The 17,751-nt window shown below is 38.0% G+C and overlaps 1 protein-coding gene across 8 annotated transcripts in view; it reads right to left on the bottom strand.

Annotated features, from left to right (window-relative positions):
* Positions 1-17,751, bottom strand: part of RNF216 (ring finger protein 216) — a 184,486-nt gene that overhangs the window by 137,611 nt on the left and 29,124 nt on the right. For all 8 annotated transcript variants that reach the window (XM_082360924.1, XM_082360925.1, XM_082360926.1 and 5 more), the window contains exon 3: positions 14,168-14,301. In XM_082360924.1, the coding sequence (XP_082217050.1) occupies positions 14,168-14,301 (134 nt within the window). The remainder of the gene's footprint in view (positions 1-14,167; positions 14,302-17,751) is intronic.

Here is a 17,751-nt window from a genome sequence, read left to right as displayed (position 1 = left end):
TTAGTAATTCAGCAAAATGCAAATTAAAACAAGGTACCCCCTCCCAAGACTGGCAAACAATTTTTAGTTAGATAACTTTTTAGTTAGCATTGGTACACATGTGGGAAAACTCTCATACTATCATTCGTTGCTTGTGAATTTAGGAAAGCAATTTGGTATTACTTATTTTTTTTAAAATGTATATTCTTATGATTTGCCAATATTGTTTTTCAATATCTATTCTATAAACCCTTACGTATCCAAAGGAGGCATATTCACTGCCACACTGCTTGCAACATAAAAAGAAAAACACTGGAGACACTGTGAAGTTTGTTCCTAAGTGAATAGTTAAGTAAACTATTATTTATCTGCTCTACAAAATACTCTCCAACTCTCCACCCCTCCAAGAGGTAGCTCTATATGTAATGAAATGGAAACGTCACCAATAAACGTTATTACATGAAGAAAAGTTACAAAACAATTCATACACAGACTGATTCTATTCTTTAAAAAAATCAAAACACAGACATAGACATACCATTTCTAAAAGCATACACACACACACACACGCACACGCGAATACATATGAATTCAAAGAAAAAGATCTGGAAGGACACATGCCAAACTAGTGACAACAGTTCCTCTGGGAAACCTCTGGGGCAGAAGGGGCTGGTGAAGACAGACTTCAGTTTTATCTGTATTGTTTCAATTTCTATAGAGAACACAATCATATGTTATTTATAAATTTAAAAAGTGGAATGCCCAATTTTAAGGTAGCAGAATAAAGATGTCTCTGATCCTTCTCTTCTCTGAAATCACCCCAATCCAGAGAGGAGAATGAGACACAGAACTGAAAATCTTTGATAAAACCAGCAGACATCTGTGATCGCAAATCACAATATATATGAGAAGGAGCTGGTAAATGTAGTGAGGAAAGTCTAACCAGATTTTAGGAAAGGCAGAGAAAGCTTCAGAAAGGCTGAGTTTTCCAAAGTAGGTGGTGTGGCCTGGCGGGCAAAATCAACTCCTTGCTTGGAAGAATGGGAACCTCCACTCCATTTGGCAGCAAGGATGTTCTGAGGAGGTTAGACTGAATGAAGACACACGTCTCTGCTGGAGGTAGGCTGTCAGTGAGGCAGGAGGGAGAGAACTTTGAACTGGGCTGCTCTGAAACTGGCAGTATCTGCCAGGCAGTAAGAAAGAAAGAAGCATACGTGCATGTAAGCACACCTCCCCCACCCACCGCCACCCCAATGTCCTCTGTCATAGGAAGAATTCCTGCTAGCCAAGAATAGTGCCTGCACCTTTCCCCAACATAAATGCCTGCAAAGAGCTGGTCCAGGAAAACTTCAAATGCATTCAAAGTTGAGTAGTGATAAAAAACAACCAGTACAGAAACTATATTAAGATACCTAACTATTGAAAAAAGAAGTGGTAGATGAGCAACACATATGATAAAATCAGTACTACACAGTGAATGAAATGAGAAAAGAGAGAAGCAAGAACACAAAGAAGTAATGAAACAATTAGCTATTCAATATAAATGTTCTAAATCATGGTTTTGTAGAAATAAGGTAACCATCAAATGTTGGGAGGGGAAATGGAGAAGCTGAGGGTCAAAAGATACACTTAAAGCTAATAAATCAACATATAAGGACATATATAAGGACAGCAGTTGAAAGTATAAAAGTACTAGAAGAACTAAAAACAAACAAAAAAACCTAAGGATAAAAACCTTTCAAATTATCAGCAAGGACACATGCCCCCAATATAAATAAAATAAAACCTCAAAAATGCAGGGAATATAGTGAAAGATCATTTTTAAAAGCAATAAAAATATAAAGCATATTAAACACTATGAGAGAACTAATAAAAACAAAGTATAATGGTCACATTAATAAATATAAATTAGATCAATTCACCTATTTAATTTAAAAGTCTCTTTAAATAGAACCACTAGGCAAAACCCAACTATATAATCAACTACAGGCATACCTCAGAGATACTGCAGGTTTGGTTCCAGACCACTGCAATAAAGCGAGTATCCCAATAAAGCAAGTCTCATGAAGTTTTTGGTCTCCCAGTGCATAGAAAAGTTATGTTTACACTATACCATAGTCTATTAAGTGTGCAATGGCATTATGGTTAAAAAAAAATGTACATATTTAATTTTTTAAAATGCTATTGGAAAAATGGTGCCAAAAGACTTGCTCAATGCAAGGTTGCTACAAACCTGCAATTTGTTAAAAAAAAAAAAAAAAACAGCAATATCTGCAAAGCACAGTAAAAAGAGACATGCCTGTATACAATCAAGAGTTACTAGACCACTGTGATTCATAAAGCACATGGACAAAGACACCAAAGTGGATTTCTGATTCTAGTAATGGCATGCTAGATCATTCAGATCAACCCTTCTACTGAGTAAAAGCAGAAACCCTGGTCAAAATATCAAAGCAAAACCAAAACATCTACTTGAAGGCCTCAGGACCCAGGAGGAAGAAATCCAACAAAATAAGCTACTTTTCTTCTACAGATGCATTTGCCAATCCCAGACCTGGATGAAGAATGAGAAGATTGAACAAAACCTTTGGTATCTTTTTTGAGGAGCTAAGTGCACAAAATCGGAATTCAGAACTCACCATGGGGAGGAGTTCTGGTAAATCTCAAGCTCTAGGGTCATTCCTTGAAGGGTACACCACTGAAGTTAGGGTAAACTGGAAATATGCTCGACCTCCCAGAAGCTGAATCCTAGTTTCAGTAGTTTAAATCTCTGGATCTGAGTTTCCTGGTCTCCCAAACCTTCTTTGAGAAACAAATATAGGCCTTCTTTGAAGAAAGATAACATCACCTAGAACCTCAAAATTTTCATATATAGTGATACTACTACTCAACAAAAAATAACCAGGCATATAAGAAGTTGATGCAACATAATAGAAAACCAAAACCAAGAGAAGTAATAGACAACAGAAACAAATCTACAGTGATTTCAAATAGTGAAGCTATCAGACATGGATTCTAAAATAACATGCTTAGCATGTTTAAGGAAATAAAAGACTAGATTGAAAGTTTCACCAGAGAACTAGAAACTGTTACAAAGAAAGAAAAAAAATAAAGTATCAAATGGAAATTCCAGAATGTAAAAATACAGTAACTGAGATCAGGAATCAATGGATCAGTGCACAGCATTTTAAATAAACACAGTTGAAAAGAAAAATTAGTGAACGGAAAGACAGGTCAGAAGAAAATAGCCAGAATAATGCATAGAGACACAAAATGATTGAAAATTAGATAAGAGAATAGGAGACATATAATACAGTGAAAAGGTTTTACCCAACTATGTAACTAAAGTTCTAGAAAAAGAGAGAGATAAGAAGCAATATCTGAAGATAAAATACAAAATTCAAGCAGAACAGCAGCTTGATTTCATTTCTGAAGATCTAAGCTGGATAATTTAAAAAAAATCCAAACAGAGACCTAGATACAGCAATAGGAAGACTGCAGAAATCAAATACAAAGATAAAAATTTAAAGCAGCAGCACACACTGCTTTCAAAAGGAAAAAATAAGACTGACTGACTTTTCAACAGAAAAATGGAAGCCAGATGGATAAACAACAAGGTCCCACTGAATAGCACAGAGAACTATATCAATATCCTATGATAAACCATAATGGAAAAGAATATAAAAAATATATATATGTATAACTGAATCACTTTGCTGTATAGCAGTAATTAACACAACATTGTAAATCAACTATATTTCAATTAAATAAATAAATCAAAGAAAAAGAAAAATGGAAGCAAAAAATACTGGAATAGTATCTTCCTTGTGTTAAAAGAAAATAACTGCCACATTGAATTCTATACTCAATGAAAATATCAGACTTACTATAAAGAAAATCCTAAAGAGTGTTCTTTAGGTAGAGTAAAAATAATCTCTGTTTTAAGGCCAGAGATGCAGAAAGGAATGAAGACCAACATAAAAAGATAAGTATCTAGAGAAGGTAAAGTGATTACTGATTGTTTAAAACAATGTATACAGGGGCTTCCCTGGTGGCACAGTGGTTAAGAATCCACCTGCCAATGCAGGGGACACGGGTTCGAGCCCTGGTCCGGGAAGATCCCACATGCCACAGAGCAACTAAGCCCGTGCGCCACAACTTCTGAGCCTGCGCTCTAGAGCCCGTGAGCCACAACTACTGAGCCTGTGTGCCACAACTACTGAGCCTGCACTCTAGAGCCCGTGCTCCGCAACAAGAGAAGCCACTGCAATGAGAAGCCCGCGCACCGCAACGAAAAGGAGCTCCCGCTCTCCGCAATTAGAGAAAGCCAGCGCACAGCAATGAAGACCCAATGCAGCCAAAAATAAATAAATAAAATAAATTAAAAAAAATGTATACAGAATTAAAATATATTAAAAAACCCAGTATTTAAGTTGGGAGGTGAACAAATAGAGTTAAAGTGTTTTAAAGTCCTTACAATCCTCAGAAAAAGTTTAAAACACTAATAAACATTAGTGCTGAGGCCTCTATGATGTGAGGAAGCCTGAACTAGCCTTTAAAATAGACCATATGGGGGGACTTCCCTGGCGGTCTAGTGGTTAGGACTTCGCACTTCCACTGTAGGAGTCGCGGGTTCGATCCCTAGTCGGGGAACTAAGATCCCGCAGGCCACACGGTGTGGCCAAAAAAAAAAAAGGTTAAAATAGGTCATATGTAGTATTAGACATGATACCAAAACAAGTGACAAAGGAAAAAGATAAACTGAACTTCAAAGTTTAAAACTTTTGGGCTTAAAGGATACTATCAAAAAAGTAAAAAGACAATTCACAAAACTAGAAAAAGTATCCACAAATCAAGACATCTGATAAGGTACAGTATTCAGAATATATAAAGATTCAATAATAAGACAACACACTTTAAAAATGAGCAAAGGGGGACTTCCCTGGTGGCACAGTGTTTAAGAATCCGCCAGCCAATGCAGGGGACAGGGGTTCGAGCTCTGGTCCAGGAAAATCCCATATGCCACAGAATAACTAAGCCCATGTGTCACAACTACTGAACCTGCGTTCTAAAGCCTGCGAGCCACAACTACTGAGCCCACGTGCCACAACTACTGAAGCCCGCACGCCTAGAGCCCATGCTCCGCAACAAGAGAAGCCACCACAATGAGAATCCCGCGCACGGCAACGAAGAGTAGCCCCCGCACGATGCAAGTAGAGAAAGCCAGAGCACAGCAACGAAGACCCAATGCAACAAAAAATAAAATTAAAAAAGAAAAACAAAACAAAAAAAACAAACCAGCAAAGGATCTGCATAGACATTTCTCCAAAGATATACAAATGGCCAGTAAGCACATGAAAAGAGGCCAACATCATTAGCCATCGGGAAATGCAAATCAAAATCATAATGAGATACTGCTTCACAACCATGAAGTTGGCTATAATAAAAAAGATAGACAGCAATTATTGGTGAGAATATGGAGAAGTTGGAACACTCACACTGCTGGTAAGAATGTAAAATGGTGCTACTACTATGGAAAACAGTCTGGGAGAGTAAAATACAGAGTTACCTTGTGATCCAGCAATTCCATTCCTAGGTATATACCTGCTATGGTCTATACTCCCTCTGCCTCCAAATTCATATGTTGAAATCCTAATCACCAAAGGTAATGGCAGCAGTAGGGGGAGTCTTTGGGAGGTGCTAAGTCATGAGGGTAGAACCCTCATGAATGGGATTAGTGCCTTTATAGAAGAGGCTCCAGGGAGATTCCTAGCTCCTTCCACCATGTGAGGACACAGTGAGAAAGTGTCAGCTATGAACCAGGAAGAGGACCTTTACACGATCATGCTGGAGTCTTGATCTTGAACTTCCCAGCCTGCAGAAGTGTGAGCAATAAATTTCTGTTGTAAGCTACCCAGTCTGTGGTATTTTGTTATAGCAGCCCAAATGGACTAAGACAATACTCAAGAGAAACGAAAACATACGTCCACAGAAAAACTTCTACATGAATGTTCATAGCAGCATTATTCATTATTCATAATCACAAAAAAGTGGAAGCAACTCAAATGTCCATCAATTGATGAAAGGCTAAACAAGATGTGGTATATCCACACAATGGAATATTATTCAGCAATAGAAAGGAGTGAAGTACCGATTCATCCTACATCACAGATGACCTTGAAAACGTTATGATAAATGAAAGAAGTTGGTCACAAAGGACCAAATAGTATATGATTCTGTTCATATAAAATGTCTAGAATAGGCAAATCTATAGTCAGAAGTGGTTAGTAGTTCTTAGGACTGGGTGGAAGAGAAGAAGGGAGGAGGGAAGATAATGGTTAGCTCATCAAATCAAGAAAAAAGGCTAAAAAAACACAACTACACTAAAATAGAAAAGGAAAATGGAGGAACCATAGGTTCAGAGTAAGTAGAAAGAACAGGCTATTTTGTTTAACTCTATTAAATACATTAAAAAACGCTGAAGAAATAAATGACTTTCTAGAAAAATATCAGGGACCAAAACAGATACTGAAAGCAACAGAAATCTAGACATGTCGATCACCAAAGAAGTTGAAACAGTTTCAAAGAACCGTCCTCCATGAAAAGAAATAGCCCAGATGCCTTTAGAGTAAGTTCTACCAAATCTTTAAAGAACAGGTAACTCCAACATTATTTAAAATATTTTATCAGAGCACAGAAAAAGAAAGAAAACTTCTAGACTCTTCATGAAGTCAGAATAATGTTTATAAAAAATTTGTCAAGGACAGCCCAGGCACACACACACCCCTACGGGCCAATCTCACTCGTGAGATCTATGGAGAAAACCCTAAATAAAATCTTAGCAAATAGAATCTAACAGCACATTACCATCATATTGTAATACCATTACCAAGCAAAGTCTGTCCAGAGACAAAATAATTTACCACATTAACAGATTTTTTAAAAATCACATAATCTCCACAGATGCTGAGATTGAATTTGATAGAATTCTACATTTACTCATTAATAAAAACTTGAAATAAAGTAGATAGCTACTTCCTTAACATAATTAAAAAATGGTATCTCAAGCAAAAAGTCACCATCACACTTAAGAAGAAATATTAAAAGTATTCCCATTTATGTTAGTGGCTATTTTTCTTATTTCTATTACCGCTATTACTTAAAAATTTTGAGGAATTATCACAATATAATTAGACAAGTATAAAAACTGGAAAGGAAGAAACTGTAAGTATCATTATTTACAGATGGACCAGATACCATTCCTTGGGTCAACTGAAAAATGACTACAGACAATAAAAACAAGCTGACTGATTATGAAATTAATATAAAAACCAACAGACTTTTAAATTAAAAAAAACAAAGGTTAAAAAGGTACACAGAAGAAAAGATGCCATTTACAAAAGCAAGAGAAAAGATAAAGTAACCAGGAACAAACTTAAAAATGTTTAAGATCGAACCGGGCAGGAGCTGCCAGCAGCCGAAGCAGCGCCGCCGGGAGCCGCTAGCCGCGAGCCCCAGCTGCCCCGCGCCCGCTCCAAATCTTGCCGGGTCTCCGTTCCGCCGCCAGCAACTGCAAGGAGGCATCAAGTAGCAGCAGCCGCAAACCCACCTCGGATTTGCAACTCTTTTTTTTTTTTTTTTGGGTGGGGTGGGGGGCGCAGCAAAATTCTATCTCCGCCCACGCTTTCTTGCCTATTCCCATTTGCAAGCTGCATCTGCCTCTAAGAAATTGAGGGGTTCAGGGTAGGGTGGGGAGCTGTAAATCAGACTTGGACCTGCAGCACCCCCGCACCTAGAAGGCCACCATGACTGAGGAGAGCTCTGAGGTGCCCAGGGAGTTGATAGCATAAAGGACGTTATTGGCAGAAAGATAAAGATTGCATTGAAGAAGACAGTAAAGTTGGAAGTGAAGGGAGACAAAGTTGACAACAAAGTGCTGTCTGAGCCGTGTGGATGAAAGGCTCTTGGTGCTCCAGCCAGGCATCAGGGCTGTGCCTCTGAGGTGGGAGAGCCAACTTCAGGACACTGGTCCACAAGAGACCTCCCAGCTCCACGTAATACCAAATGGCGAAAATCTCTCAGAGATCTCCATCTCAACATCAAGACCCAGCTTCACTCAACGACCAGCAAGCTACAGTGCTGGACACCCTATGCCAAACAACTAGCAAGACAGGAACACAGCCCCATCCATTAGCAGAGAGGCTGCCTAAAAACATAATAAGGCCACAGACACCCCAAAACACACCACCAGACGTGGACGTGCCCACCAGAAAGACAAGATCCAACCTCATCCACCAGAACACAGGCACTAGTCCCCTCCACCGGGAAGCCTACACAACCCACTGAACGAACCTTAGCCACTGGGGACAGATACCAAAAACAACGGGAACTACGAACCTGCAGCCTGTGAAAAGGAGACCCCAAACACAGTAAGATAAGCAAAATGAGAAGACAAAAAACCACACAGCAGGTGAAGGAGCAGGGTCAAAACACACCAGACCTAACAAATGAAGAGGAACTAGGCAGTCTACCTGAAAAAGAATTCAGAATAATGATAGTAAAGATGATCCAAAATCTTGGAAATAGAATAGACAAAATGCAAGAAACATTTAACAAGGATGTAGAAGAACTAAAGAGGAACCAAGCAATGATGAAAAACACAATAAATGAAATTAAAAATACTCTAGACGGGATCAATAGCAGAATAACTGAGGCAGAAGAACGGATAAGTGACCTGGAAGACAGAATGGTGGAATTCACTGCTGCGGAACAGAATAAAGAAAAAAGACTGAAAAGAACTGAGGACAGTCTCAGAGACCTCTGGGACAACATTAAACGCACCAACATTCGAATTATAGGGGTCCCAGAAGAAGAAGCGAAAAAGAAAGGGACTGAGAAAATATTTGAAGAGATTATAGTTGAAAACTTCCCTAATATGGGAAAGGAAATAGTCAAGTCCTGGAAGCACAGAGAGTCCCATACAGGAGAAATCCAAGGAGAAACACGCCAAGACACATATTAATCAAACTATCAAAAATTAAATATAAAGAAAACATATTAAAAGCAGCAAGGGAAAAACAACAAATAACACACAAGGGAATCCCCATAAGGTTAACAGCTGATCTTTCAGCAGAAACTCTGCAAGCCAGAAGGGAGTGGCAGGATATACTTAAAGTGATGAAGGAGAAAAACCTACAACCAAGATTACTCTACCCAGCAAGGATCTCATTCAGATTTGATGGAGAAATTAAAACCTTTAGAGACAAGCAAAAGCTGAGAGAGTTCAGCACCACCAAACCAGCTTTACAACAAATGCTAAAGAAACTTCTCTAGGCAAGAAACACAAGAGAAGGAAAACACCTACAATAACAAACCCAAAATATTTAAGAAAATGGGAATAGGAACATACATATCGATAATTACCTTAAATGTAAATGGATTAAATGCTCCCACCAAAAGACACAGACTGGCTGAATGGATACAAAAACAAGACCCATATATATGCTGTCTACAAGAGACCCACTTCAGACCTAGAGACACTTACAGACTGAAAGTGAGGGGATGGAAAAAGATATTCCATGCAAATGGAAATCAGAAGAAAGCTGGAGTAGCAATTCTCATATCAGACAAAATAGACTTTAAAATAAAGACTATTACAAGAGACAAAGAAGGACACTATATAATGATCAAGGGATCCATCCAAGAGGAAGATATAACAATTGTAAATATTTATGCACCCAACATAGGAGCACCTCAATACATAAGGCAAATACTAACAGCCATAAGAGGGGAAATCGACAGCAACACAATCACAGTAGGGGACCTTAACACCCCACTTTCACCAATGGACAGATCATCCAAAATGAAAATAAATAAAGAAACACAAGCTTTAAATGATACATTAAACAAGATGGACTTAATTGATATTTATAGGACATTCCACCCAAAAACAACAGAATACACATTTTTCTCAAGTGCTCATGGAACATTCTCCAGGATAGATCATATCTTGGGTCACAAATCAAGCCTTGGTAAATTTAAGAAAATTGAAATCGTATCAAGTATCTTTTCCGACCACAACGCTATGAGACTAGATATCAATTACAGGAAAAGATCTGTAAAAAATACAAACACATGGAGGCTACACAATACACTACTTAATAACGAAGTGATCACTGAAGAAATCAAAGGGGAAATCAAAAAATACCTAGAAACAAATGACAATGGAGACACGACGACCCAAAACCTATGGGATGCAGCAAAAGCAGTGCTAAGAGGGAAGTTTATAGCAATACAAGCCTACATCAAGAAACAGGAAACATCTCGAATAAACAACCTAACCTTGCACCTAAAGCAATTAGAGAAAGAAGAGCAAAAAAACCCCAAAGCTAGCAGAAGGAAAGAAATCAAAGATCAGATCAGAAATAAATGAAAAAGAAATGAAGGAAACAATAGCAAAACTCAATGAAACTAAAAGCTGGTTCTTCGAGAAGATAAACAAAATTGATAAACCATTAGCCAGACTCATCAAGAGAAAAAGGGAGAAGACTCAAATCAATAGAATTAGAAATGAAAAAGGAGAAGTAACCACTGACACTGCAGAAATACAAACGATCATGAGAGATTACTACAAGCAACTCTATGCCAATAAAATGGACAACCTGGAAGAAATGGACAGATTCTTAGAAATGCACAACCTGCCGAGACTGAACCAGGAAGAAATAGAAAATATAAACAGACCAATCACAAGCACTGAAATTGAAACTGTGATTAAAAATCTTCCAACAAACAAAAGCCCAGGACCAGATGGCTTCACAGGCGAATTCTATCAAACATTTAGAGAAGAGCTAACACCTATCCTTCTCAAACTCTTCCAAAATATTGCAGAGGGAGGAACACTCCCCAACTCATTCTACGAGGCCACCATCATCCTGATACCAAAACCAGACAAAGATGTCACAAAGAAAGAAAACTACAGGCCAATATCACTGATGAACATAGATGCAAAAATCCTCAACAAAATACTAGCAAACAGAATCCAACAGCACATTAAAAGGATCATACACCATGATCAAGTGGGGTTTATTCCAGGAATGCAAGGATTCTTCAATATATGCAAATCAATCAACGTGATACATCATATTAACAAATTGAAGGAGAAAAACCATATGATCATATCAATAGATGCAGAGAAAGCTTTCGACAAAATTCAACACCCATTTATGATAAAAGCCCTGCAGAAAGTAGGCATAGAGGGAACTTTCCTCAACATAATAAAGGCCATGTATGACAAACCCACAGCCAACATTGTCCTCAATGGTGAAAAACTGAAACCATTTCCACTAAGATCAGGAACAAGACAAGGTTGCCCACTGTCACCACTATTATTCAACATAGTTTTGGAAGTTTTAGCCACAGCAATCAGAGAAGAAAAAGAAATAAAAGGAATCCAAATCAGAAAAGAAGAAGTAAAGCTGTCACTGTTTGCAGATGACATGATACTATACATAGAGAATCCTAAAACTGCTACCAGAAAACTACTAGAGCTAATCAATGAATTTGGTAAAGTTGCAGGATACAAAATTAATGCACAGAAATCTCCTGCATTCCTATATACTAATGATGAAAAATCTGAAAGTGAAATTAAGAAAACACTCCCATTTACCATTGCAACAAAAAGAACAAAATACCTAGGAATAAACCTACCTAAGGAGACAAAAGACCTGTATGCAGAAAAATTATAGGACACTGATGAAAGAAATTAAAGATGATACAAATAGATGGAAAGATATACCATGTTCTTGGATTGGAAGAATCAACATTGTGAAAATGACTCTACTATCCAAAGCAATCTACAGATTCAATGCAATCCCTATCAAACTACCACTGGCATTTTTCACAGAACTAGAACAAAAAATTTCACAATTTGTATGGAGACACAAAAGACCCCGAATAGCCAAAGCAATCTTGAGAACGAAAAATGGAGCTGGAGGAATCAGCCTCCCTGACTTCAGACTATATTACAAAGCTACAGTAATCAAGACAGTTTGGTACTGGCACAAAAACAGAAATATAGATCAATGGAACAGGATAGAAAGCCCAGAGGTAAACCCACGTACATATGGTCACCTTATCTTTGATAAAGGAGGCAAGCATATACAGTGGAGAAAAGACAGCCTCTTCAATGAGTGGTGCTGGGAAAATTGGACAGCTACGTGTAAAAGTATGAAATTAGAACACTCCCTGACACCATACACAAAAATAAACTCAAAATGGATTAAAGACCTAAGTGTAAAGCCAGACACTATCAAACTCTTAGAGGAAAACATAGGCAGAACACTCTATGACATACATCACAGCAAGATTCTTTTTGACCCACCTCCTAGAGAAATGGAAATAAAAACACAAATAAACAAATGGGACCTAATGAAACTTAAAAGCTTTTGCACAGCAAAGGAAACCATAAACAAGACGAAAAGACAACCCTCAGAATGGGAGAAAATATTTGCAAATGAAGCAACCGACAAAGGATTAATCTTCAAGATTTACAAGCAGCTCATGCAGCTCAATAACAAAAAAACAAACAACCCAATCCAAAAATGGGCAGAAGACCTAAATAGACATTTCTCCAAAGAAGATATACAGATGGCCAACAGACACATGAAAGAATGCTCAACATCATTAATCATTAGAGAAATGCAAATCAAAACTACAATGAGGTATCATCTCACACCGGTCAGAATGGCCATCATCAAAAAATCTACAAACAATAAATGCTGGAGAGGGTGTGGAGAAAAGGGAACCCTCCTCCTGCACTGTTGCTGGGAACGTACATTGATACAGCCACTATGGAGAACAGTATGGAGGTTCCTTAAAAAACTAAAAATAGAACTACCATACGACCCAGCAATCCCACTACTGGGCATATACCCTGAGAAAACCATAATTCAAAAAGAGTCATGTACCAAAATGTTCATTGCAGCTCTATTTACAATAGCCAGGACATGGAAGCAACCTAACTGTCCATCATCGGATGAATGGATAAAGAAGATGTGGCACATATATACAATGGAATATTACTCAGCCATAAAAAGAAATGAAATGGAGGTATTTGTAATGAGGTGGATGGAGTTAGAGTCTGTCATATAGAGTGAAGTAAGTCAGAAAGAGAAAAACAAATACAGTATGCTAACACATATATACGGAATCTAAGGGAAAAAAAAAAAAAAAGCCATGAAGAACCTAGTGGCAAGACGGGAATAAAGACACAGACCTACTAGAGAATGGACTTGAGGATATGGGGAGGGGGTGGGGTGAGATGTGACAGGGTAAGAGAGTGTCATGGACATATATACACTACCAAATGTAAAATAGATAGCTAGTGGGAAGCAGCCACATAGCACAGGGAGATCAGCTCGGTGCTTTGTGACCGCCTGGGGGGGTGGGATGGGGAGGGTGGGAGGGAGGGAGATGCGGGAGGGAGGAGATATGGGAACGTGTGTATATGTGTAGCTGATTCACTTTGTTATAAAGCAGAAACTAACACACCATTGTGAAGCAATTATACTTCAATAAAGATGTTTAAAAAAAAAAGTTTAAGATCTATAGTAAGAAAAATTCAAAATGCTCTGGCTGAGGAATATAAAAGAAGGTTAGACTGAAAGACAAAACTTGTTCTTAGTTAGAAAGGGTCAATATTATAAAAATTGTTCTATAACAATAAAATATGTTTTAAATTAAACAAACTATCTACCTATCTTTTGAAATTAGAAAAGCTGATCTTAAAATTTGCATTAAAATATAAGCACAAAATATCCTGGATGAGTCTGAAAAATGTAGAGTAATAAGGGGAGATGGGCACTACCTGATATTAAGATACATTATAAGGACATAGTAATTACAACACTGTGGACTAGTACATAAAGAGTCAAAGCAATAGTGCAGAAGTTAAGTTCAGAAATAGACCAAAACATATGGTTTCTGACGTCTAAGCTAAGGGGACATCAGGCAGGGTATAAAAGAGGCTGTTCTCAGAAATGTAGAACAAGTGCAAACAAGTAGTGCTACAAGTGTAGCACAAGAGGTGCTCTCAGCTGTTCTACAAGGCCCCTACCCACTACTGAGTGGCTGAAGAATCAGATTATTAACTTGCAATATGCCTCATCACGGTAAATTTTAGAAAACTCACTTCCGCCAGGATGACATCATCATCCAGGTCCTCTTCATCATGCTGCTGAGGAGCTGGGGTGACCAGCATTGGAACCCCTTCCTCATCAGAGGAGTCAGATATGGTGATGGGTCCATCTCTGAGACTGATCCAGTCTAAAAGTAGGCAGAGAACACTGTTAGGAGGAGGTGGGCATAATCACATTGTTCTTTAATTCAACTTTAGCATGAAAAGGGTCAAGCCTAAAGCCAAGTTTACAGCTATTGGAGTGTTAACTTATCTCCTCAAGCAGCACATGCACCCAAGCATTAAAATGAGCCATTTTTCCATGCTGATCTTTGCCAATAATTCATTTTGGGAATCACCAGAGAAAACCTGACAATTATTGTGCTCAAGATTATCAACTTTTTCTTATAATAGACTGGAGGAATCTGTTGATAAAATCTTGACTGCTCATTTCTTAAAAGTGAAATCATGGCCTCCCATCTCACCTCTATTCTTCCAAAGGAATACAAAACACTGCTTTATTCAAACTGATAGGTCTGAAAAAACTTTCACTCAGAAACAGTAAAATTTTCACTTAATATTTAAAATATTAAAATTTGCTCACCTTAGACACAAACCTTAAGTATCACTTACGCAAACATATTTCAGTGTTTTAGTCAAACACCCATTTATCATCTATGACAATAAGCACTTTAACTTTCCTGTTTCCTTTTAAATATAACTACAGTTAAACTAACCATCTATTGATAGATGTAATAATTCTGTTAAAGGTCTCCAAGTCCTTTTATTCATTTGAAGACAAAGCACGTTTGATATGAATTACTGGATAACACAAATTAATAATTCCTCCATTAAAACTCTAATATTTTTCTCAAGGTTAATGCCTCATGTATTTTTATGTTACCTAACAATTTGAAAATCAATATAAAACCAATTATCTCATTTCATTCCTGTAACAGGGCTGTGGTAATGCCAAGATAGTAGTTTAAAACAGGTACATCCATGGGATCTAAGGTCAGACTGCCTGGATTCCAGTCTCAGCTCTACCACATACTAGCTATACGATGCCATTATTTACTTCTTTAGGCATCCACTTCCTCAACATTAAAGAAAGGCTAACAACACTGCCTACTTCAAATAGCTGTATTACCTAAAATGCTTGTTTATTATAGTACTTGACACACAGTGAAGTTGCCTGATTTTAAGTCCAATGCTACCTACACAGAAACAACCAACTGAACTGAGGGCCTGCGGAAGTACATTATAGAGGATTTCTCTTAAACTTGCATAATGAATCCAAGTGATTATCACCATCACCTGCTGAAACCCTACTAAAATGATAGTAAAGGAACTTTTAAAAAGTATAACCTCGTAAGTACACAAAGAAGAGAAAAGGAGATAATAGCCAGCAAGAGATTTAAACAAAATTCTGGAAAACAGCAGATTTACACATGGCAAGAGCTCTAGAAGAGTGGATAAGGCTCAAACCCACAGCCTGCAGCAGGGGCGGCCAATCAGAGGTGGCATAATTCATGTTGCAGAATCGTAGATTTCCCTGAATAACTGTTCTCAATTACTGTATGCCTTTGGTCATTTCCAGTCTTTAAATGGTTATTTTAGACAATTCTGTCTAATTTTACCATTGATTTTGGGGAGAAGATTTGCCAAGCTTCTCACTCAGCCATTCCAGAAGACCCACACTGTGGAGGTCCATTCTGAAGAGCCACTGAGGCAGAGAGTCACTAGACACCAGGCCAAGAGAGGAAAGGGGTGTCACTGGAACAGCCATAATGAGTAAGACCCTGGCTGCCTTCTGCCGCTTGGCTCCCTGAATGCTGGCAAACAGTCTTAGATTCCACATTCAAGACACTGTAGATTCCTCTCTGGAAGAACTGGCCCAAGAAAAAGACACAGACAACAACCGTGGGGCACCCAGCGAAAAAGCTGGTTTTAAACATATCACCTTACAGTGAAGCCCAACGGTTGACAAGATACTCCCCAATATACCACATATAAACACATTAGCTTTTAAAAATATACTTTAAAATTTTAAAGTATAACAGAGCAAAGGCTATGAATTAACACAAAAGGCCCATACCCGTATGACCATCACAAAGGTTCGTAAATACATTTCTTGCACATTAGTAGCCTAAACTACTCACATTAGTTCCTGAAAATACATTCTTTCGATTCTGGCTTCCTTGCAAATAACATGTCTGAGATATATCCGTGTTGTTGCATGTTACAGTATGTAGTTTTCTTTGCTGTATGTAATTTACTATATGAATATATCATAAGTTACTTATTCTTCTGTTGACAGACATTTGGGTTGGTTCCAGTCTTGCCTGTTTTCGATAATGCTGTTATGAACCTTCTTGAATATGTATCTTGATAGACTCATTTCAGTTGGGTACATTCTAAGAGAAGTGCTGAGCCACAGGGAAAACGTATGTTCAATTTTAGTGGACAATGCCAACTAACTTTCCAAATTGTCTGTGCCGATTTACACTCCCACCAGCAGTGCAGGAACTTGAAACTTGTTTTGTGGCTCAAAATGTCAATTTTGGTAAACACATTGGGTGCAACATTCAATATATGCTTGTTTGCTTATTTATTTATTTAAAACATCTTTATTGGAGTATAATTGCTTTACAATGGTGTGTTAGTTTCTGCCCTATAACAAAGTGAATCAGCTATACATATACATATATCCCCATCTCTCCTCCCTCCCACCCTCCCCATCCCACCCTTCTAGGTGGTCACAAAGCACCAAGCTGATCTCCCTGTGCTATGCGGCTGCTTCCCACTAGCTATCTATTTTACATTTGGTAGTATATATTAGTCCATGCCACTCTCTCACTTCGTCCCAGCTTACCCTTCCCCCTCCCCATGTCCTCAAGTCCATTCTCTACATCTGCATCTTTATTCCTGTCCTGCCCCTAGGTTCTTCATAACCATTTTTTTTTTTTAGATTGCATATATATGTGTTAGCATACGGTATTTGTTTTTCTCTTTCTGACTTACTTCACTCTGTATGACAGACTCTAGGTCCATCCACCTCACTACAAATAACTCAATTTCATTTCTTTTTATGGCTGAGTAATATTACATTGTATATATTTGCCACATCTTTATCCATTCATCTGTCAATGGACACTTAAGTTGCTTCCATGTCCTGGCTATTGTAAATAGAGCTGCAATGAATATTGTGGTACATGACTCTTTTTGAATTATGGTTTTCTCAGGGTATATGCCCAGTAGTGGGATTGCTGGGTCGTATGGTAGCTCTCTTTTTAGTTTTTTAAGGAACCTCCATACTGTTCTCCATAGTGGCTGTATCATTTTACATTCCCACCAACAGTGCAAGAGGGTTCCCTCTTCTCCACACCCTCTCCAGCATTTATTGTTTGTGGATTTTTTGAGGATGGCCATTCTGACTGGTGTGAAGTGACACCTCATTGTAGTTTTGATTTGCATTTCTCTGATGATTAGTGATGTTGAGCATTCTCTCATGTGTTTGTTGGCTATCTGTATATCTTCTTTGGAGAAATGTCTATTTAGGTCTTCTGCCTATTTTTGGATTGGGTTGTTTGTTTTTT

Source organism: Balaenoptera borealis (assembly GCF_965194805.1).
Source record: "Balaenoptera borealis genome assembly, chromosome: 16".
NCBI lineage: Eukaryota > Metazoa > Chordata > Mammalia > Artiodactyla > Balaenopteridae > Balaenoptera > Balaenoptera borealis.
This window is presented reverse-complemented; position numbering and strand designations above follow the sequence as displayed.